Genomic DNA, 23,598 nt, shown 5'->3' with positions numbered 1-23,598 from the left:
CCATTTGACTGAATGAATATTGACATAGCACTTTTTTCACAATTATCTCCAAGATCTTTACACTGGCACTGGTCAGCTGCATTTATACCAAGGTGTGTGAAGTGTCTTACCCAAGGACACAACGGCAGCTGCTCGGATGGCAGATGCTGGAATCGATTCAAGAACTTTCTAGTTTCTGGACAGCCTCTGATTTGCATATATTTTTAGAGTTGGTATTAAAAAAAAAAAAACTCAGTCACGATCCTAATGACAAAAAAATGTTAACCTCCCAAAACCTGGAAAATTATTACAGTGTGTTTATTTAGTTCATTTATTTGCTAACAATAATTAAAATGTTGTGTATTATTTCATCTCTATTTCTAAATCCCCATAAAATACACTACAGGCAATAAATGTCAGCTTCCCTAAACTGTTTTTGTTGCTCTGAATGGAAACTAGATAATCCTTTTAAACTGAAAAACAATTTACCTGAAATACATTTAGACGAGTATTGACGTTCACGCATTTTATACAAAATAACAAACACTGTTGTAAAAATATAATGAGATATTTTTTCCACATTAAATGAGTCAGACTTTTAAAACGTATTCAGCCTGAAATATAAATATGGTGTACAAATTCAACTCTTTAAATGTCACTATGTTTACGTAACGCTTTTATTACAAAAACCAAACACTAAAATAATTTCATATTATTTGCTTTTTATAGGTCACTGTCAATGTTCTCAGACCAAAAAAAATATCAACTTCCCTGTAAAAAATGGTGTTTAATACACTCGTATATGTTTCCAATTTAAACCAGTCATTTTGAAAACTATTTTAGCCTAAAGTATTCATATCAAATACTACTTTTATTTTTGGCACATACACAACATCCTTACATAAACATTGTTTTCCTATTTAAACGAATCCAAACCAAACCTTAATTACAATTGTAGAATTTGCATGGATGTTTTGCATGGTAAAAAACTGAAAAAATGTCGCCATCTAGTGGACCTAAATTGCAAGGTTAACACAAGGTATTAAAATGGTGAAAATGTCATCTTTAATGCTTTTTATGGGAGTAAGAAACAAATAGAAAGCAAAATCAATGCATAGATTTTCTAAAGCTCATGACATGTCACCGTGGCAACGCATAGAAAAAAATCATTTTAATTAGCTAGCTGAGGTCAGGGGTCATGTTATCTTTCATTGATTGCTGCAACAGCAATTTGACTGAAGCCAGTTGTAGAAAGGCAATTTTCACAATAATAGCACTTATACTTGACCTTACTTTTAATGGCTTTTCAAAATTAAAACACCATGGCCTGCAAAAAGAAAACATGTGAGCTTACAGCAACGCCACTTGAACAAAATGCTACGAAGAATCGTAAATATTGAATAAAGGTCACACTACTCGTGTACGTGTGCTTAACAGGCAGCATCACGTGACAAGCTGCAGTCGCAAAAAGCCCAACACCGCCCCCCAGTGGGAGCTTCCTAGTACTGCCGTTTCTTGGGTGCCACGTTTCTTCACTAAAATACAAAATACAAAAATGTTTTTTCCCCACTAGCAATATGATTATAATGGTGACTCAGCATATCCTGAATTTAGAAAATCATTTAAAATCCCAACATATGCATGTATTTTTCATGTGAAAAATATATGCATACATACATTCATAACCTGACCAAATGAGTTGATTTATTCACTTATCATAAGGTCAATGGAATAAAATAAATGACAAAATAATGGCAACCATTACATAGAAAATAAGCAAAAATGTTAGTTAAACATGAGCAGCAAAACCTTCAAACACGACTAATAATTCTTTATATAAAGTTTTTTTTTTGTTGCTATTTACAGTCTAGATATTCATGAGTAAATGTATTACATGTATGAAACATAAATCAAGTATACATATATATTATTTTAACTATTACTAATATTAGTCTTTAAAACTATATAATTTTATATATTTTTTTAAATGCTGAAGAATAATACACTTTTGGATTCAGTTGTAATCCTTTTTTAAATCAGTTATAATTTTTTATTTTATTTTTAAATTTGACATAAATTGCATTCGGTTTCCCAAAGTCTTTCAACACACATTTTTTTGGAAACTCAGTAATTATTTTGCATTTCTAAGACGGGACAAAGAGGAACGAAAAATGAGTGACAGCCCTTATGGTTTAATTAGAGAGTGGAGTGGAATGCAGCAACCATTTCATTTTGTTATGTTTAATAATTATCATTTTCAATATTATTTAATACTTTTTCGCCACAAATTAGATTCATCCTTGCCAGTAAAAGTCTTTAAACCATAGTTTTGTTGGTATACTATAAAACTGTAACCTAAAAAAAAAAAAAAGTGCACCATTTTGAACACAACCATGATTGGAATTTTTATTTAACTTATTTCAATTTTATTATTAACTAGATGAGCAATTCCTGAAGGAATTTTGTGTGGATGCTCCAATGCTGACGTTGAACTTCAAAATGACTAATTGTTGAAAGAGAGCACACAATTTTGAACAGGCTGAATATGTTCAAGTTGGAACGGTTTGAATCAGATGAAAAAATGTGGGAATTGTGGAACTTTGAAAAATGTCCCATTCATTTCAATGGGAATTTCATGGAAATTTGGGGATTTCGGGAATTTTTTGGAAAATGTTAATAGACTTCAATGGTCTGAATGGGTTGAAATGGTTGGTGTTGGAATTTTTCAAATCGGTCAAGAAATGTTGAAGTAGTAACATTTTTAATTGAGAAATGGTATTAAGGAATTACTGGAATTTCGGGAAAACCGGGAATTTTTCGAGTTGGAAAATCAAGTCCGATTTTTGTCCTGATTAAGAGGAATGTTTGGACGGTGGAACAGTTAAAGTGGGTTGAAAAATGTGGGAGGAGTAGTCGACAGAGAAAAGGGGTTTGAAAAAACAGGATTTCTGGGAATTCCTGGAATTTTTTTTTTACTTGGAAAAATAATAGTTTGAATGTCCAGGATGAGTGGAATGTGTTGAAGGTGGAATGGTTTGAATCGGTTGAAAATGGGCAATTAATTTTGAATGGGAAAAATGTCCCGGAAAACCTGGAATTCTGGGAATTTGTCAAGTGAAAGCCCGCGATTTCCGAATAGGCTGAACAGTTTTAAGTTGGAACGGTTTGAATCGGGTGAAATATGTGGAAGGTAAACAGTGTTTCCCATAAACTGCCAAGATACCTGTGGCGGTGGGGGCATGGCTATGGGCGTGGTCACCATGACATCATCGAGTTATTTGCATAATTTACTACAATGATTTGATTTTCTCTAAAAAGGCTCAAAAAATGTATACTTACTAATTAATAATAACAGTTTTGTTTTAAACGTCCATCCATCCATCCATTTTACAATATAATTACAACACTTTATGTATATATTTATATACAGATTTGAACAATAAGTTATTCACTAAAATATATTTATTAATTGTGGTTCTTACAAAAAATATATCTTATAAAATATAAAAGCTAAAATGTCTCAAAGGTCTGCCCCTTTAATTAGTGCATACTAAATAATTAAACTTTAGCCTACTACTACAACCATATTATTTACCAGCAACATAAAGTGAAACAGAGGCAGAGGTGTCCTGCCACAGTCAGTAACAAATAAACAGAAAACAGTAGTGGTGGTAGATAGACACAGAGCTTCATCAAACATCTGATCCACTGAACAAAGAGCTCCAAAAATCTTGAACTTTAGACTTCCATCAGTTTTACTCCCTACACTTAACCATGTGTTTCCTACTGCCTGCAGACTTTGCACCCTTTGTTATATACACATGTTGTGTTTCTAATATAAATACATTCAATAAAGTCAAATACAAATAAGGCAACAAGAGAAGTATCCTACACTTCTCTTTTGTAAAGTAAATCTGAACAGCCGATATGGGCATCTACATCAACTATATGATTTGCCTGAGAAACTGGAGAGGACAAAAAAAAAAAAAAAGTTTTTTTATTTTGTTATTTGTGGCGGACGTAATTCTTTCGAGGCGGGCCGCCACAAATAAATGAATGTGTGGGAAACCCTGGTAAAGCGACAAAATCCGGAGAAGAAGAATTAGAGGAATAATAATAAATAGATGAATTTTGGTGTAGAAAACTTTGGAGCATTCACACAACTAATTGTATTAAAAGTCTTCTTATATTTTTTATTTTGGGTGGGGGGACATTTAGACAGGACTAACACTTTTTAAAAAGTATTTATTTTCAATATTTTATACTTTTTTTTCCTCCACACTTTCTTTAAAATTAGAACATTCCTACATATCTGCCCCTTCTAATTTATTTAAAAAATTAAATAAAACATGGACACAAGCAAAGTCATTGTTTTGTTATTTTTACCCCGCAGATTTGTGTTTAAAATTAGAAAATGACTATCTCCCCTTGTAGTTTATAAAACAAACATAAAAATAATGAGTTTTATATATTTTCCATTCAGAGTATCTTCTCAACTCTGATTATCTGTTATAGTTTGTTTGTTAAGCTCTAAATGGAAAGGAGAGCTAAATTTACTGAAATGACAACTTTTCAGCTCATAAAAATAGTCTAGTTTGTTCAAAGCTTAAATAACAAATATCTCCTCATAAACAACAGCAAACAAAAGTCACACCATCAATTCAAGGTTTTAATATTCTTCCAAAAAAAAGAATCTTTTATATTGAACAAAAGTAAATAGTCATCACGTTGTGGGTGATGCAGTACCATACCTCATCTTATTTTGGAATATATACATACAGTGGAGACAGGAATTAAATAACATTCCGGTAGAATCCTATAAAAGCTCGACCGTCAGCAAACGAACGCACACGGACAAGAAAGTGTTGGGTAGGACTCGACGGGTTGCGGGACATCTGATTAGTTGGTGCACCTGGAACACTGTGGTGGAGACCACCAATTTGGCACAATTTGAAAGATATTGTTCGAAGCATCTATGAAAGTGGATTTTCACTGCAGTCGTTAGCGGAGGCGGATGGGAAAGCAAAGTTCGAGGTGGGCGTTGGCGCCGCGTGACACTTTGTGACGGACCTGGGAGAAGATGGCACCTTTGGTTCCACTCGTTAACATTCAAACGCCACCAGAAATCAGCTCTCTGACCCCCCACTGGTGCATCAAATTACTTGTTTTTTTCCAGTCTATTCTTACCAAGTGTTGTATTTTAGCTGGAAATGACACAACAAAGTGACAAAAGGCTCTTAGGAAGTTGTGTTAGGCTGTTACCTGACACATGAAACGTGACGAATTTTGGGCGTAAAGCAGTAAAGTGTTGAATATCTTAAAATGTGTTTTGTGGCAGTTCCAACTTTGACCACAGCCTCAGTCGCTATGCAGAGGTGGCACTTTCCATCATTTTCAGCAGACTAACCCCTTCTCTTCCTCTCACGTGAGATCCGCCCGGGAATGGGGGCCCGTATGAATCCCTTGCATACAACTACAAATTGATTTTGCTTTCAGTTCAAATTGTTTTATTGTACTCTGCACGCCGGTCACATGGGAGGTACGGCAGCTTGAGAAAAGTCAAGAAAAACTTTCCAAGGGAAAACGGTGGTACTTGCAAAAATCACGAAAAAAGACCAATTAAAAACAACATTTTGTGGTAATACTCGGGGTAAGAAGTTTGAGGGATGATTTTCAAAAGGGAAGGTGTAGCAGCTTGAGAAAAAGAAAGAAAAAGTTTATTGGCGATGGCGTGTGCTTTTCACGACATAACATGTTTCAGGTGGTCAAATGGAAATTCTTGCGCAGGTGTCCAAACCTTTTCCACCAAAGTACCGACGGGTCAAGCATGGAGAAAGATGCCAAAAATCGAGCAAACTTTTCGTTACAGGTGACAAAATATCACTCATATTTGTATCAACATTTCAGCTTCTTTGCTTACATTTTTGTGTTGGATTTTACTTTGACAATTATATTGCGGGACAACAAAACTGGAGCCGCAGGCCACAAATGGCCCCCGGGGGTCTCACTTTGGACACCCCTGTTCTAGCCTCAGTAAGAGCAGGCGCAGCAGCTTGACAAAAATAAAGATTTGGGTGTAAAAAAAATAAATCTAAATACATTGAGAGCTACGCTTGGCGAGGAGCATAAAAAACTTGTATACGTCAGAGCTGGCGCCTTCAAAAGGTGAGGTGCAGCAGCTTGAGAATAATAAAGAACTTTGATGGGAATGATATCAGGAACACCGATACGACTCGCTAGTGATGATCAAGCCTCGATGCATGAGGAAACACAAGTGATACTGCGGCCCTCAAAGCCTCTAGGTGTGTGTCACTTTAAGAAGAAAAAAAACATGTGACCGTGAAGCGACAAACTGCGTTCATCGGGAATCGTTCTGGAAAAAGTCAGCGTGGCGTCGCTCTAAATGGAATGAGGAAAAAGGAAAAAACCTCAAAGTCTTTGGATTGTTTTCATTTTACGGCTTTAAACGAGGTCAAAGTTCTCTTCCTGTTGACTGAACAAGCTAAACCATTGATTTGAATCGCGGGTCAAATGTAGTGACTTTTTTAATCCACTAGATGGCTGACGACAATCGTGAAAGAGCGACGCAGTATCGATCAGTACAGCTAGTGAGTGTGCCACACACTCACCGGTACTTGCGAGGCGTTCTAAAGTATCCTGGAATCTTCTAGCACTTCGCGTAGCAGATGTGAGGCGCGGCGGCTTGAGAAACATAAAAAAAAGTTAGTTTTTGTGGTGTTCAAAGACAAAATTAATAGATGTTTACTTCCTGTGAAGTAAACACCATGAGCAGAAAAGGCCCAAACCAGCACAATGTCACTTTTCTTATGTCACTTCCACCTAAAAGGACTTAAACTCAGAATATTTTAGTCTTAGTTTCCCCACTCAGGTGCGACACGTGGAACAAAACGAGGCAGAACATTAAAAAAATGCAAATCTGACATTTTGGAGGGAGACAAAACGGTGAGAGAGCGATTCTGGTCACTTGGTGAAGAGTGATGATGATTGAAATTAGATGTATTTTTTTTACTGTTTGTCCCCCTTTTTTTTTTTAGTTGAGAGCAACAGTGTTGGAGACCCTCGGGAGGAAAAAAAAAGGCCTCGGGTGTGTTTAATGTCGAGGTGGAACTGCTCACCTGCTGGACTTAAGAAGAAACTTCACTTAACGGCCACTGGGGGGCGACAGAGGCTGTTGCTGTAGTGCGTGGATGCCACCAGAGAAGGCTTCGGTTAAGACAGCTTGCAAGTGGTGATGTGTGTGTGTTAGTGTGTGTGTGTGTGTGTGCGGGAGGGGGATCCAGTGTTGAGGGGCGTCACAGCAGCGCTTTAACCAGGTACAGCTTCTCCCCACGCTCGCTGGTGAAGATGGGGGCTTTCTTGTAGTGCTCCACCAGCTCGTCCATGGAGTTGAACCTGCGCTGGCCGATGCAGTAAATGCCGTCGGCCTGCTGCACTTTGAAGTGCTTGTTCTTGCCCGCCGCCTTCAGAGACACAGAGAAGTCACTGGGCTGCAACACATGGAAATAGTAGTCATGTTTTGTGGGGGGAAAGCAACTATCACAGTTAGAGATGTCCGATAATGGCTTTTTTGCCGATATCCGATATTCCGATATTGTCCAACTCTTAATTACCGATTCCGATATCAACCGATACCGATATATACAGTCGTTTAACACATTATTATGCCTAATTTTGTTGTGATACCCCGCTGAATGCATTAAACCAGGGGTCATCAACGCGGTGCCCGCGGGCACTAGGTAGCCCGTAAGGACCAGATGAGTAGCCCGCTGGCCTGTTCTAAAAATAGCTCAAATAGCAGCACTTACCAGTGAGCTGCCTCTATTTTTTAAATTTTATTTATTTACTAGCAAGCTGGTCTCGCTTTGCTCGACATTTTTAATTCTAAGAGACAAAACTCAAATAGAATTTGAAAATCCAAGAAAATATTTTAAAGACTTGGTCTTCACTAACTGACAAAGAAACAGGTAACAGATTTGGTGTCCAGTTCAAAGTGTGACATGATTTATTTAAACATTTGAGAGTTGACTTTTGTATTTTACATGAGTTATTATTTGTACAAACATGGTGCAAAGTAATTCATGATTTGTTAAAAAATGTTAGTGGCTAGCTAGTTAAACTTAGAAGTGATCATTTGAAAATGTTCAATTTGAAAAATGTGCACTTAGAGAAAATATAAAAATAAAGTGTTACATATTGATATTTATCTGTTTCTATATATATTTATTGTAAGAAATCATTAAGATGATCAGTGTTTCCACAAAGATAAACATCATTAATTATTAATAATAACATAGAGTTAAAGGTAAATTGAGCAAATTGGCAATTTCTGGCAATTCATTTAAGTGTGTATCAAACTGGTAGCATTAATCAGTACCCAAGAAGTAGCTCTTGGTTTCAAAAAGGTTGGTGACCCCTGCTTTAAAAAATGTAACAAGGTTTTCTAAAATAAATCAACTCAAGTTATGGAAAAAAATGCCTAACATGGCACTGCCATATGTATTATTGAAGTCACAAAGTGCATTTTTTTTTTTTTAACATGCCTCAAAACAGCAGCTTGGAATTTGGGATATGCTGGGGGGGGGTCGTGTTACGGTGCGGATGTTCTCCCGAAATGTGTTTGTCATTCTTGTTTGGTGTGGGTTCACAGTGTGGCGCATATTTGTAACAGTGTTAAAGTTGTTTATACGTCTACCCTCAGTGTGACCTGTACGGCTGTTGACCAAGTATGCCTTGCATTCACTTGGGTGTGTGAAAAGACGTACATATTATGTGACTGGGCCGGCACGCAAAGGCAGTGCCTTTAAGGTTTATTGCCGCTCTGTACTTCTCCCTACGTCCGCGTACACAGCGGCGTTTTAAAAAGTCATACATTTTACTTTGTGAAACAGATACCGATAATTTCCGATATTACATTTTAAAGCACTTATCGGCCGATAATATCGGCAGTCCGATATTATCGGACATCCCTAATCACATTATTCATCTTTTTTTCTTTACATGAAGTACTGGTCCCCTTTTCAGTCCCTCATAACTCATTGTCAAGTAACAGAACCACCGAAACGACAACATTTGTGTTGTATTGTCCATTTGGCTGCTGTGTTTTAAAGCATAATGTGCAGCAGCTTCAGGAAAATAAGAAAAACAGCTGCTGAGCTGACTTCACTTTAAAAGGTTCCAGTATGCAAAAGTGGCTGATAAAATAAGTGTGAACATTTGAACAGCAGGTTTCTTATCAAACGTAAGAAACATCAATTACTTTCCTCCCTTGCCGCTCAAACGGCCGTTTTTGAAATCACAAAAAAAAAAAAAACTCCTTTCCTCGCGACCGTAATTGAGCCTCTTGCCCACCCCGTGTTTCAACTTTGCACCCAGCAATTCATAGAGGATGATGTTTACAATAAATAAAAAAAACAGGCTTCGCTACAGATTTTAAAATCAAGCCTGCCAACTATTAGGTTTACTTAAAATTGTTTTGAAATTAGTAAAATATGGACTTTTAGGATCAACTATTAGTTGTTACAGTAAAAGAGGAGAAATAAGACAGGGAATAATGGGATTTATATAAACTGTTGAGATGCATCTCTATAGACAGTGATTCATTTTAGCGTAATATTAAAGGTGGCATATGTAATAATTTCATGTCAAGTCATCAGTAAATGGCCCTGATATGTCAAAAGGCATTAATAAATCATGTTCTTTTCAAATACCTTTATAACCGATAACAGTAGTTCAGCCCGGATATGCTCATTTGAAAATTAGATTTACGGCTCCGAAATCGTATTATTGTTTTCAGTTTGATGCCCCGCCCTCCACCGTTTGACCAATTAGAAAGTCAGTGAGTGTGTTACATCCAGGTTGGCAGTTACGCACCGCCAGCTTCGTCTAGCTACTGCCACTGGTAAAGTTACTAAACATGTCAGACCTTAGTAAATCTAAAAGGCGTCGTTACAATTCTCAACTTATTCATGACATACCACTGTGTGGAACAATTTCCCTTGTGGATCAATAAAGTTTGTCTTTGACTTTTGTTTTTCTTTGTTTTTGACAAAGCCAGGAACAAAAGGAGGATTTGTATCGGGGATGCCTTTGAAAGATGGAGACGATTGAAGGCGGAGAAGATTTGCTAATTTCCTCCTTGATAAGTAAGTCAGGCATTTACGTTTTCTTATTACTTGTAATAAATGGAAATGGACATTTTGTATGTAAACTATATTGTACAATACAGTCTATGATCTTGTCTAACAAAGCTAGTATGTTCCTGCAACGAATGCTTAGCATGCTAGCCCGGTCAATGACACATCGACATATATGCCTGTTAGCCTGTATGTCGATGTGTATTGGAACTGACAGGGCAAAATATATTTTCGACAAATAAAACCTATGTGGATATGGGTAGTGTCAGTGCCTATTTCGTTCTCATAATGCTGATACGCCGAGGAAATGGGTTCCAACGTTAACACGGCTGTCGTCATAGCAATGTGAAACGTATGGAGACAGCCAAATCACATGATAACATAATTCCTCATTTGTGTTTGCATATTGTGGACTACATGTACCAAGTTATATGGCAATATGAAACGTTTGAAACAGTAGGCATACCTTGGTAAAATGTCTCCTCTTTAGTTTTGGGCGTACATTAGGCTGCTAAGCATGCTGTACTTTTTTTCACCTGTATAACCATTGCTAGCATTGGTTGTAGTTTGTTTGAGTCTTTGCTTTCTGATAGTACTAACAATAACCATATGATTGCCATTTGTTGTGATATTGTGCGCAGGCATGACGTACTTCTTCCTGAAAATAGCTTATTTACTGTGTAAAATGTGTTGTTTAGAGATTTGCTATTGACAAAATGCTTGTCTATTCAGCTATTATGGTGCTGCAGCTCAACCCCTAGTAAGAGGCAGTGGAAGTTTGAAGTTCCTTGGAGTAGCCCAGTCGATCGAGCTGGATTCGGCTGCTTATCTGGCAACCTCAGTCAGGGAGAGGGGACTACAGAATTTTTTACATATGGCACCTTTAATAATACTTTGCAAAAAAACATATTAAGGTTTTAAGTAAGGATGGGCATTAATTGGGAACATAAATGTATCATTTAATTAATGTATAATTATCTTTAAATATGTTTTTTATTGAAATTATTTTATTTTTTAAGATTTTCTTTTTAATTGAATAGTTAATTAATTTCATTTTAATGACATACTGCTTTATAGATTATTTCAATAATTTAATCTTAATTATTTGATTGTGTTTTTTCAAAGGCTATACTGTCAATAATAATTGTGTTAAATGAGTTTAGCGTCTGTGGTGACTCATCACATGTGCACTGGGTCACAAGCATTTACAGTATTCTTCTATTCCCAATATAAGACAATATGTTTCCCTATGAAAAATGTCATGTTAGAGATTTATACTTGCAAACCAACTAAGCGTGTTTCCCCAAAAAATGTCACAGATGGGTTGTCTAATTATCGGGGTCGTCTTATATTTGGTAACTGTGACGGCTTCGATTTATTGACGCAAACTCACCGATGACTCGCTGTCCCGTACGAGGAAGTCGCCCTCGTCCGCTCTCTCGTTGAGTATACATTCGGCCTGGTGCCGGGTGATGTTGCCATAGTACCAGTCCCTCCCGGCAAACCTTCCTGAGCGCGCCGGCGCCATGTGGCGGCTCCGCGGGGAGCCTTTCATAGAGGGTGACGGGTGGCCCGGTCGCTCGTCCAGAACCGTGACATAGTTTTTAGGCACCAGGCCCACCATGCCGCGTGAGTTCTTACACCTCCACCACTCGGGGTCATTCTCCGGCTTCTCCACCACCTCCATGATCTCGCCCTTCTCAAAGTTAAGCTCCTCCTCCGTGACGGAGCTGAAGGGGTAGAGCGTCTGAACCAGGACGGCGCGGCGGCGGCCCCAGATGCTCCCATTAGCCATCAAGGTCCCATGAGTGTAGGAATCCTCCCCGCCAACTCGGTCAGGACTCTCGCCCAGCTCCTCCTGGACGTAGTTGGAGGGGAACCATCCCACGCGGCCCCCCTGGCTGCCTCGCCACCAGCCGTCGCTGCACTTCTCCATCACCACCACCCTGGAGCCCTTCAGCAGGGTCAGCTCGTCGTCCCGCTCCGCTGCGTAGGCGAACTTGACCACGGCGGGCATGTTGAGGTCGTAGATTCTCTCCGCTGCCCCTCCTACCTGGCCCCCGCTGCCGTTGGTGGGGTATTCCGAATCCGAGCTCGGCGTCGGGGAAGCATCGCGGGCGCTGGTCTTCCTCTTTGTTTTGCCCAAACCTGCAGGACGGAACCAGGGACACAAAAGGAACGTTAGTACTAAAGTGCTTTTACTGCTGAAGAATGATCCTTTTAATCCTGGCCGTCACTTCCAAAGTGGCAGCGAAGGACCCGCAGACTCAAACAGGTTAAGACCCTCCCCCTCATCATGGGCTGGCATAACAAGTAAAAACTACCAGGTTGGTAAAGTAGTTCTAATGTGGTGGCTCATTGATTAATAACACATTTATAAATATGTCGGCACTTAGACTTTGTGTGTGGTCACACTGTGAAAAGTATTTCTTAAGGCTTAATACCAAAAAATATGAAAGTCTTTCTTGATTCTCCGGCTCTTAGCTTTGTATGGACTCATCGATCGTTTACAAACTGAGTTCGGAGAGGAAGTGACGCCAGAAAGAGCGCGCCTCACAGAGGAAATGATGTCAGAAAGAACGCGCCACAGCCAGCTTAATAACAAGCGGTTTCGTAACTTGGAGGAAACGCCCGATTGCAGCTATTTCGAATACAACACATCTCAGACGGCAACATAGCAATGTTGAGCGACGGTTTTGTATAAAGCCTGGAAGAACGGCAGCCTGGTGAGATATGTTTGTCACCGAGTGTGTTGTGTCAGAGGAACGGCAAGAGAACCTTCGAATGTCCAGGTCAGCTGTGACTCTACTTAGCGAAAAACTTTGTCCATTTGTCAAAGGGGAGACAACGAGAATGCGGGCTTCCGTGGACGAGGGAAGACTACGAAAAACAGCGAATGCATTTGGACTTGCAAAGCAGACTATCAGTTATTGTCCGGGATGTACAGTATGTCGAGCGATTACTCAACGTCTAGTTTTGTACTCCATAACTATTGTGAAGCCATGAAGTGGTTGTGGCCGTCAAGTACGACCGCCAATTTCAGCCTACAAGCACAATATCCTGACAAGATATCTAGATCCCTAGATTGATTGTTGTAAAATGTTCTTAATCACATTGTTTACTTTCACGCGTCCATTAAAGATATGATTCATGTATGATGGCTCAGGTGTGATTCACTACAATAGTCTAACAGCTGCTGATGTTGAGGCAATCAAGGTTTACTGTTAAAATAAATGTGGCAATAGGCTACATTGAAAAACAGGGTAAGTATACACTTCCAGGTCAGAGGTGACTATGACGCGCAAATATTTTTTTTGCGCATGCGTACTAGGTCGCGTTGCGCCGGCGGTCGGAGGGGGTGGGGGTCTTAAATGGTGGCATTGTGTATGTGTGGACATGGATAAGGTTAGGTGGCATATACCGTATTTTTCGGAATATAAGTCACAGTTTTTTTCATAGTTTGGCCGGGGGTGTGACTTATACTCAGGAGCGACTTATGTGTGAAATTATTAACACATTACCGTAAAATATAAAATAATATTATTTAGCTCATTCACGTAAGAGACTAGACGTATAAGATTTCATGGGATTTAGCGATTAGGAGTGACAGATTGTTTGGTAAACGTATAGCATGTTCTATATGTTATAGTTATTTGAATGACTCTTACCATAATATGTTACGTTAACATACCAGGCACGTTCTCAGTTGGTTATTTATGCCTCATATGACGTACACTTATTCAGCCTGTTGTTCACTATTCTTTATTTTAAATTGCCTTTCAAATGTCTATTCTTGGTGTTGGGTTTTATTAAATACATTTCCCCCAAAAATGCGACTTATACTCCAGTGCGACTTATATATATTTTTTTCCTTCTTTATTATGCATTTTCGGCAGGTGCGACTTATACTCCGGTGCGACTTATACTCCGAAAAATACGGTACCCTGAATAACCTTAGTGTAGTAGGGGCCTAAGAAAAGTGACAGGAGGACAGATGATCGATTCTCTAGAAGTCCTGCTGGGGTTTTAAGTCCTCCACGCTCACAAACAGCATCACATTTCTCCCGGCTGTTTCAAGAGTCGTGGCACGAGTAGAGCACCAGCATCCATACTAATCAAAAGGATAGAAACAGACAGCATAGTCAGGGGGGAGGTAAAGTAGAGCAGGCATCTTGGGCCCAGTACCATCCATAGCTATCCTCTGTTACCTGCCCAGGACTTCCTGACTTGTGTACTTCCAAAGAAAGGTGATTAAGATTGTTTTTTTAGGGACGACAACTTCATTAGTATTTCTTGACGACAACGTAGTCAGAAAACACCTGTTCATCTACAAAAAAAATTAAAATTAAAATGCTTGAATAAGAAGCTGGTGATGGACTTTTATAGTATATTTGAATGAGAACACAAATGTCCACTGCTGTGGACATTTGTGATTTGCTTAACAGATTTGTTCTTCTGGAAATGTGTAACTCACACAAAAGAAAACAAATGCTGAATGCAGAAGATGTTGGTTCTCAGAAGGATGTAGACCCGTGGTTCGCAATTCATTTCTGTCATGACCCCAACCTGAAGCTAATGTTTATGTTTAGTTTTGTTATTGGTGTGTGTCAAGATAGTACTTAACTAACACTAAAGAGGTTTTTACACTATTGCTTCTCAAACCCACCTTACGGCGAGCCCCCATGTGGGCCCGCCCCACTATTTAAGAAGCACTGCAAATGTCTGTTTGGAACTTGCTCAAGTAAACAAACCAGGGTTTTTCATGTGAATGTTTAATATCTGTATGTGTTAACATTACACTATTGCCTCCCCCCACCACACATTCACATCGCCCACCCATTGTAGACTTAGTACTGGGCGATATGGCTAAAAACGGTGTCACGATATAAGTTTTTGATATTAATAATAAATAGTGATATTTTTTATGACCTTTTTAAATTTTGAACGGTTAGAAAAATATATTTAAAATATAACCTTCCTCTGATTATAACACCTTTAGCTATCAAGGCAGAAAAGAAAGGAAATGTCAACAACCATGGAAAACAATCAATGTAAACATCAATCTAAAATGACATTTTCTAAAATATCTAAATATTTTAAACTACAAATGTTCCTACACTTAACAATAACCTCTTTAAATGAATGTGCAAAAATAAGGAATATGTAAGAAATGCTTAATAAAGTGTAACAAAATAGTGCAAAGTATGAAAATGTAAACATAGAAAAACTTGACAAGAACTATTTTTTCCAGGTTTACTGCCAGGAAGTTACGTGGTCTGTGTAACATTTTATTTGGTCTTTTATTCTTATTTATGTATGGAAACTTATTCATGCTATGCAGTAATTTATTTTTGGACCAAATTATTATTTTAAAGTAGCACATTTGTTATATGTTGTTATTTGTTTTATCTATACAGTCCTGCACAAAAGTTCCTACCCGTTGTTTCCGTACATCCGATTAGGGTATGGACAAGGGTTAAAAGAAAAGATGAGCACGGAAAAGGACTACGGTCCATTTGAAAAAATCCAAAAAACGTCCATATTGTCGAGGTACTTCTCCTGCTTTATTGACAATTCCTTCGCTCTCTACAACACTAATTTTTAGTTTTTCTTCTCATTACAGGCAGAACATCAACATCGAGACAACAAGATGGCGCAACCAGACATGATAGGTAATACTGTTACGCGATTGGCTGTTTAGCGTGTCCCTCTCATTGCTCACTGATCACTTCCTGTTTTACTAGGTTAACAGACAGCAAGTGCCTTTGTTCATGCAACTAACTTTGCTTCATTCTTTCCGGTAAATCCCAACCCAAGAATATAGATTTATCGAACGTTTTATCAAACGCATTTTTTGATCATATCGATTACGTGTCTATCATGATATATATTGATATTGTTTTATCGGCCCATCCCTATGTAGACTGTTCCGACATTTCAACAGAAATACCTGTACGTGCAGAGATATTAATCGAGCGATATTCTACCTTCAGAAGTATTATCAGAGCAGCACTTGTCAGTAAGGATTGACTCTAAGCCAGAACAGTGGTGTGCGTTTTAACCTCCCTCTAAAATGGATTGGCAAAGTTCACCTGGCAATTTTTGACCTTTGCAGGTATCAAGAGAGCAGCAACTGAGGCGAGATGATGCTTGTGTGCAAAGGAATTACGAAATACCAGAACAGGAGAGGGAAGTTTAATAGACTGACTTCTCCAGTCCTGCGCAAACCATTGAGACTATTTATAAACCCCTCATTTTACAAACCTTTCAATTTACTAACTAACCACAGACTAAAAATAGGCTTTGTAGTACAAACGTTTCATCCAACCAATGTGGTTTTTTTAGCTATTTTATAGCATTTTTATAATTTTGCTAGCTCAACGAGTACAAAGAAAGCAATTGACAAGCGATGAGTGGTTTAAAACATTCAGGAAGTATCCACAGCGTTGTTGACACTGCCTCCTCCCAATTCTCCCTTTTTTCTGCTGCACACCAAGAAGATTAACCAACGAAGTAAAGTGGATTTTATTTTTATTCCTAATCATTGCTGGCTGTTAAAGTTAAGGAGCTTTCTGATTTCAAACTTTGAGCGCACCACAGCACTAGCACTGTGTGTGTGTCAGCAGGGCAGCTGCAAATAAGGTTCAGCGAGTTGTTGTTGTCTTGGGTTTGTTATTAAATAGAAAGTTGAGCCATCACCCACTTCTTATGTTTGCTTGATATACAGTACTGTATAGCACTACATATTGTGTTCAAAGTGTACAAATATGGATTTTGTCAAGGCTGTAACCCATTATTTATGTTTACATTGTTTTTTATGGAGAAATTTGCTTCAACGAACACAGATCCGGGTTTAAAACAATGGTTTCAAGAGTGACTATGTCTAAAAACAAACACACACACACTAGCTGTCATGCACATTTTGTCCAACCACAGCTGACTTAGAGGCAATAAACTTCTGTTATTATAATGTTTATTTTGATATACCAGACATAAAATGACATGTACATTGTCTTTAAAAACCAGCCTGCTCTTCACAGAACTCTGGGAACATTCACGGACTTATAACATGTTTAATCAACAACATGGTGATATATTACATGTGCAGTGTATATTATTTCTAAAATCAGCGCGCAGTAACAGGAGCCAAGGAAACTTCTTAAATAGTTGAGTGCCGAAAGCGCAGACGTGGGTGTGCCGCTGCAAAAGTAGTGCTTTTTGTAGCAACGCTTTTGCCGCATACTTGACATATTACGGTTGTCTGTTCGACATCTTCCCGCTTGAAGCCAAACGATGGACCCCGTGCTGTTTTTCTTGGGAATTAATTATTCTTCCTTCATTTGTTACCATATTGGCACCTTCTCTCTCGTATTACCACTCGCACCTCTCCGCTAGCATCACAGCTAATGTTACCCATTCCGCTACCTCTCTGCTCTGCGAGGGCGTATGACGTTGCACGTGCGACAGTATGTGACGTATGTAAGAAGGTGAGCTTGTTTAATGTCTCTGTGAGAAGGAGAGACAAGAAAGAGTGAGAAACGCCTGAAGAGTAATGCCCGCAGCTAAAAGCAACTGCGTGAGAACGTATACTCGAATACTCACGATAGTAATTTTCTATATATCACAGAGACAAACCCGCGATATATCGAGTATATTTGATATATCGAGTATATTTGATAATTCACCCAGTCCTAGCTTAAAGAACAAAAATATTCGTTTTAAGGACGAAAGTATGCCTTTTTTAAGTACAAAAGTATGCGTTTTAAGGACCAAAGTATGTGTTTTTAAGAACCAAAGTATGTGTTTTTAAGGACCAAAGTATATGTTTTTAAGGACAAAAGTATGTGTTTTTAAGGACAAAGGTATGTGTTTTTAAGGACAAAAGTATGTGTTTTTAAGGACAAGAGTATGCGTTTTTAAGGACAAGAGTATGCGTTTTAAGGACAAAAGTATATGTTTTTAAGAACCAAAGTATGTGTTTTTAAGGACCAAAGTATGTGTTTTTAAGGACCAAAGTATGTGTTTTTAAGGACCAAAGTATGTGTTTTTAAGGACCAAAGTATGTTTTTTTAAGGACAAGAGTATGCATTTTTAAGGACAAAAGTATGCGTTTTTAAGGACAAAAGTATGTGTTTTTAAGGGCAAGAGTATGTGTTTTTAAGGACAAGAGTATGTGTTTTTAAGGACAAGAGTATGCGTTTTAAGGACAAAAATATGTGTTGTTAAGGAAAAAAGTATGTGTTTTTAAGGACCAAAGTATGTGTTTTTAAGGACCAAAGTATGTGTTGTTAAGGACAAAAGTATGTGTTTTTAAGAACCAAAGTATGTGTTTTTAAGGACCAAAGTATGTGTTTTTAAGGACAAGAGTGTGCGTTTTTAAGGACAAAAGTATGCGTTTTTAAGGACAAAAGTATGCGTTTTTAAGGACACGAGTATGCGTTTTTAAGGACAAAAATATGTGTTTTTAAGAACCAAAGTATGTGTTTTTAAGGACCAAAGTATGTGTTTTTAAGGACAAAGGTATGTGTTGTTAAGGACAAAAGTATGTGTTTTTAAGAACCAAAGTATGTGTTTTTAAGGACCAAAGTATGTGTTTTTAAGGACCAAAGTATGTGTTTTTAAGGACAAAAGTATGTGTTTGCGTGTGGACAAGAGACCTAACCGCAGAGATAAGTATGTGTTTATTAAGTATTTGTGTTTGTGTGGACATGGCCTCATTGATCGTTTTTTAGTTTTGAAAAAAAAGAAGAAAGAAATGGTCTATGTTAAGCCGCGTAGATGTGCAGTGTTCCGGGGGAAAACAAGGACTTGTCACGTTCGAACCGTCGAACCGTTGAAGCAGAATCAGACAAGGCTTCACACTGAATGTGCTCGTGCAAAACGGGCAAACACTCGACTAAAATACTGAAACACATTGCGGTAAGCCATGTTAATACCATTCGCGTTCCAACAAGTGTCTTGTTGTTCTTCATTTGTTTGGACGTTCCGTCGAAAACAACTCTTCTTAAAATCGCACGCCTGCATCATTTAAAATACAGTTCATTTGACAGTTGGGGCTTTTGTCATCCAAATCCTTTTGTTTGTGTGTATATGGACGGCTAATCTCCCAGTTTGTCTACAGAGCTGGCTGAAAATGCCACAAAAATGTCACTGCTGATTGCCGAACAGGCCCGTATTTGCATTGTGTTGGAGCGTGGCGGGGTTCACGCTGAGTAGCATGAAACTTGCTAGCAGAGGGATATGAGGGGGGGAAAAGAAGGGATGAGGGTGATGGGGGGGTCCCTTGGCAGCTGTTACTTGCTCACAGCTGACAATGAAGAGGGATGAGATGGGAATGGCCAAGCAGATCATGTTTATGGATAACGTGGTGCATCCTACATGTTTCATATCCGTGTGTGTGTGTGTGTGTGTGTGTGTGTGTGTGTGTGTGTGTGTGTGTGTGTGTGTGTGTGTGTGTGTGTGTGTGTGTGTGTGTGTGTGTGTGTGTGTGTGTGTGTGTGTGTGTGTGTGTGTGTGTGTGTGTGTGTGTGTGTGTGTGTGTGTGTGTGTGTGTGTGTGTGTGTGTGTGTGTGTGTGTGTGTGTGTGTGTGTGTGTGAGAGTGAGGTTTTCTACATCTGTGCCTGTGCGTGATAAACAAAGGTTACTTACAACCAAGTGGTCCCTGAAGGTGTGTAGTGTCATTTAAATGCACGTACACACACTGTCACTCACTTCCACCACAAGGAAGAAGTGTTACAGGGGCACACTGGAGGCGAGCGCATTCACTCTTCATCCCGTGGATGACTTCAATTTAGCAGGAAGCGACTCACTAGAAATCCCACTGGGTTGTTTTGGGCCGTAAAAGCCAAAGGAATGGCAGAATACATACTGTCGCACGCAGGTGTCAAACCCAAGGCCCGGGGGCCAGATCTGGCCCGCCACATCATCAGCGAAAGTGTGTTAGTTCATTGTTTTACTAAATGCATTTGTTCTTTTAATTTTGACAGGAAAAAAATGCATATTTTCAAAACTTTAGTATTACCTGATCATGCCAAATATTATATTATATATATTGTATTACAAAAATACTTTTGCAAAGTTAAAAACAAATACCTGCTTGTCACCTTTACTTGGGATTTCAAAGCAAGTTATCAAATTGCACATTAAAAAATATGATAATTAAATACACTACCGTTCAAAAGTTTGGGGTCACATTGAAATGTCCTTATTTTTGAAGGAAAAGAACTGTACTTTTCAATGAAGATAACTTTAAACTAGTCTTAACTTTAAAGAAATACACTCTATACATTGCTAATGTGGTAAATGACTATTCTAGCTGCAAATGTCTGGTTTTTGGTGCAATGTCTACATAGGTGTATAGAGGCCCATTTCCAGCAACTATCACTCCAGTGTTCTAATGGTACAATGTGTTTGCTCATTGGCTCAGAAGGCTAATTGATGATTAGAAAACCCTTGTGCAATCATGTTCACACATCTGAAAACAGTTTAGCTCATTTCAGAAGCTACAAAACTGACCTTCCTTTGAGCAGATTGAGTTTCTGGAGAATCACATTTGTGGGGTCAATTAAACGCTCAAAATGGCCAGAAAAAGAGAACTTTCATCTGAAACTCGACAGTCTATTCTTGTTCTTAGAAATTAAGGCTATTCCACAAAATTGTTTGGGTGACCCCAAACTTTTGAACGCTAGTGTACATCTGCAATTGCGTCATAATATTGTGAAGTGATGTACAGTATAGTGCTGTCAAATAATGTATTTTTTTTAAATCAGATGCATCACACTTGAATTTCGATTAATCATGATTGATCACAGGTTATTTCCCGCATGCCAGTGTGCAGAACTAGCATACTTCTGAGACATCAAACAGAGTAAATTACCAGCGCCTCTGCTGGTTGAAGCCAGGTAGTGCACTTTGTTTTGTCAGGATGCAATCAATCAACAAACATAATTTGCAATGATTAATTAACACTGTAAACGCTACAGTTAACGCCGCCATTTGAGTCTCCTACAGTTGCCAGGTGCGTGGTCTACAAAAGTAGATCTCTAATCAGCACTGGGTTATAAAAAGCATTGGCATGAATAGCTGTGGTGGCTGTAGGTAACCTCCTGATGTATTGTTTTTAATCAATTCCAAATGAAAGCAGTATAGTCGTCCCTCGCCACATTGCTCTTCAAATTTTGTGGCTTCACTGTCACGTTTTTTTTGTCTTCTTTTTTAAAGCAATTTTTCAGTATTTTTCGCCTGAATTTAGTCGTATGTGTATTACAGAGCAGTATTTGTCTGATTGTATTGTATAATGTTGTAATGGTCACAATAGATATTAGAGGTGAGACTCTTTGGGCACCTCACGATTTGATTTAATTCGATTCCGGTTCTTGGGGTGACGGTTCCATTCAGAATCGAATCTTTATTCAATACGATTCTCACAATATATTATTTTCTACATAAATTATAATGAAAAAAAAACTTTTCAAAACAGAGTACAGGTTCCAAAAGCTCCTCTTGGCCTTTGGCCAATAGGCCAATTTTTTAAAAAGGGATTTTTACAATTTTATTTACAAAAATCACAGAATGTTAATCAAACTATAAAGAAAACAGAGCAACCCCAACCAAGCGTTACAATACTTTGGATAAAAATTTACAAAGCAATCGCAAAGACAAAAATACAATACTTGTTAAATACAATACTGAAATAAAAGAAAACCAAAAATTAACAAAAGCCACATTACTTTATCAGTAATAATATTGATATCAATAATAACTGTTTAATTTTTAATCCAAAATATATATACATATATTCACATACAAATCCCGATATTTATTTATTCCAATTATATTAGCTTTATTATGAGTCTACTGAAAATGTGACCAAATCTGCTGGGTCAAAAGTATACATACAGCAACATACATTATCAATTTTGGTGATGTAGAAAAGTTACATTCAAATCAAATTAGCTTCATGGCATGGCCTCTTAACTTCATGTGAGTGATTATGATTGACGACACCTGTTAACTTCTCTGATCCTATTTAAATAGGGCTCATGGGATGCAGTCATTAGACTCGGTTACAAACGCGACAATGGGAAAGTCAAAGGAACTCAGCACAGATCTGAAAAAACGAATCATTGACTTGAACAAGTCAGGAAAGTCAGTTGGAGCCATTTCAAAGCAGCTTAAGGTCCCAAGAGCAACTGTGCAGACAATTGTTTGTAAGTAGCATGGCACAGTTTTGTCACTGCCACGATCAGGAAGAAAACGCAAGATATCACCTGCTGCTGAGAGAAAATTGGTCAGGATGATCAAGAGTCAACCGAGAACCACCAAAAAGCAGGTCTGCAATGAATTGGAAGCTGTTGGAACACAGGTGTCAGTGTCCACAGTCAAGCGTGTTTTGCATCGCCATGGACTCAGAGGCTGCCATGCAAGAAGGAAGCCCATGCCCCAGAAGCGACACATTAAGGCTCGTCTAAAATTTACTGCTGATCACATGGACAAAGTAAGACAATCTGGAAGAAAATTCTGTGGTCAGTTTAAACTAAAATGGAGCTGTTTGGCCACATTACCCAGCAATATGTTTGGAGGAGAAAAGGTTAGGCCTTTAATCCCAGGAACACCATCCTACCGTCAAGCATGGTGGTGGTAGTATTATGCTCTGGGCCTGTTTTGCTGCCAATGGAACTGGTGCTTTACAGAGAGTAAATGGGACAATTAAAAAGGAGGATTGCCTCCAAATTCTTCAGGACAACCTAAAATCATCAGCCCGGAGGTTGGGTCTTGGGCGCAGTTGGGTGTTTCAACAGGACAATGACCCCAAACACACGTCAAAAGTGGTAAAGGAATGGCTAAATCAGGCTAGAATTAAGGTTTTCAAATGGCCTTCCCAAAGTCCTGACTTAAACCCCATTGAGAACATGTAGACAATGCTGAAGTCCATGTCAGAAAACTAACACATTTAGCTGAACTGCACCAATTTTGTCAGGAGGAGTGGTCAAAAATTCAACCAGAAGCTTGTGGGTGGCTACCAAAAGCGCCTTATTGCAGTGAAACTTGCCAAGGGACATGTAACCAAATATTAACATTGCTGTATGTATACTTTTGATCCAGCAGATTTGGTCACATTTTCAGTAGAACCATAATAAATTCAGGCCCTGCGATGAGGTGGCGACTTGATCAGGGTGTATGTACCCCGCCTTCCGCCTGATTGTAGCTGAGATAGGCTCCAGCGCCCCCCGCGACCCCGAAGGGAATAAGCGGTAGAAAATGGATGGATGGATGGATAATAAATTCATAAAAGAACCAAACTTCATGAATGTTTTTTGTGACCAACCAGTATGTGCTCCAACCACTATATCGCGAAAAAATAAGAGTTGTAGAAATTATTGGAAATTCAAGACAGCCATGACGTTATGTCCTCCACAAGTGTATGTCAACTTTTGACCATGACTGTAGATAGATATACACATA

General features: G+C 38.5%; 1 protein-coding gene across 3 annotated transcripts in view; it reads right to left on the bottom strand.

The window, feature by feature from the left end:
- The window catches only part of nck2a (NCK adaptor protein 2a), a 63,631-nt gene that overhangs the window by 5,882 nt on the left and 34,151 nt on the right, over positions 1–23,598 (bottom strand). Inside the window, exons 3-4 of one of the 3 annotated variants that reach the window (XR_009828648.1) lie at positions 11,527–12,281; positions 6,609–7,487 (exon numbers count right to left, since the gene is read on the bottom strand). Coding sequence is in view for 1 of the 3 variants with exons in the window: in XM_062069809.1 (XP_061925793.1) it covers positions 7,293–7,487; positions 11,527–12,281 (950 nt within the window). In the remaining 2 variants the exon portion in view is untranslated. Of the gene's footprint in view, positions 1–4,634; positions 7,488–11,526; positions 12,282–23,598 lie in introns of those variants that run through there. The other 2 variants (XR_009828649.1, XM_062069809.1) reach the window with 2 other exon arrangements.

This window comes from Entelurus aequoreus, linkage group LG14, assembly GCF_033978785.1.
Source record: "Entelurus aequoreus isolate RoL-2023_Sb linkage group LG14, RoL_Eaeq_v1.1, whole genome shotgun sequence".
NCBI lineage: Eukaryota > Metazoa > Chordata > Actinopteri > Syngnathiformes > Syngnathidae > Entelurus > Entelurus aequoreus.
The sequence above is the reverse complement of the archived record's forward strand: the minus strand, read 5'-3'. Positions and strand labels throughout refer to the sequence as shown.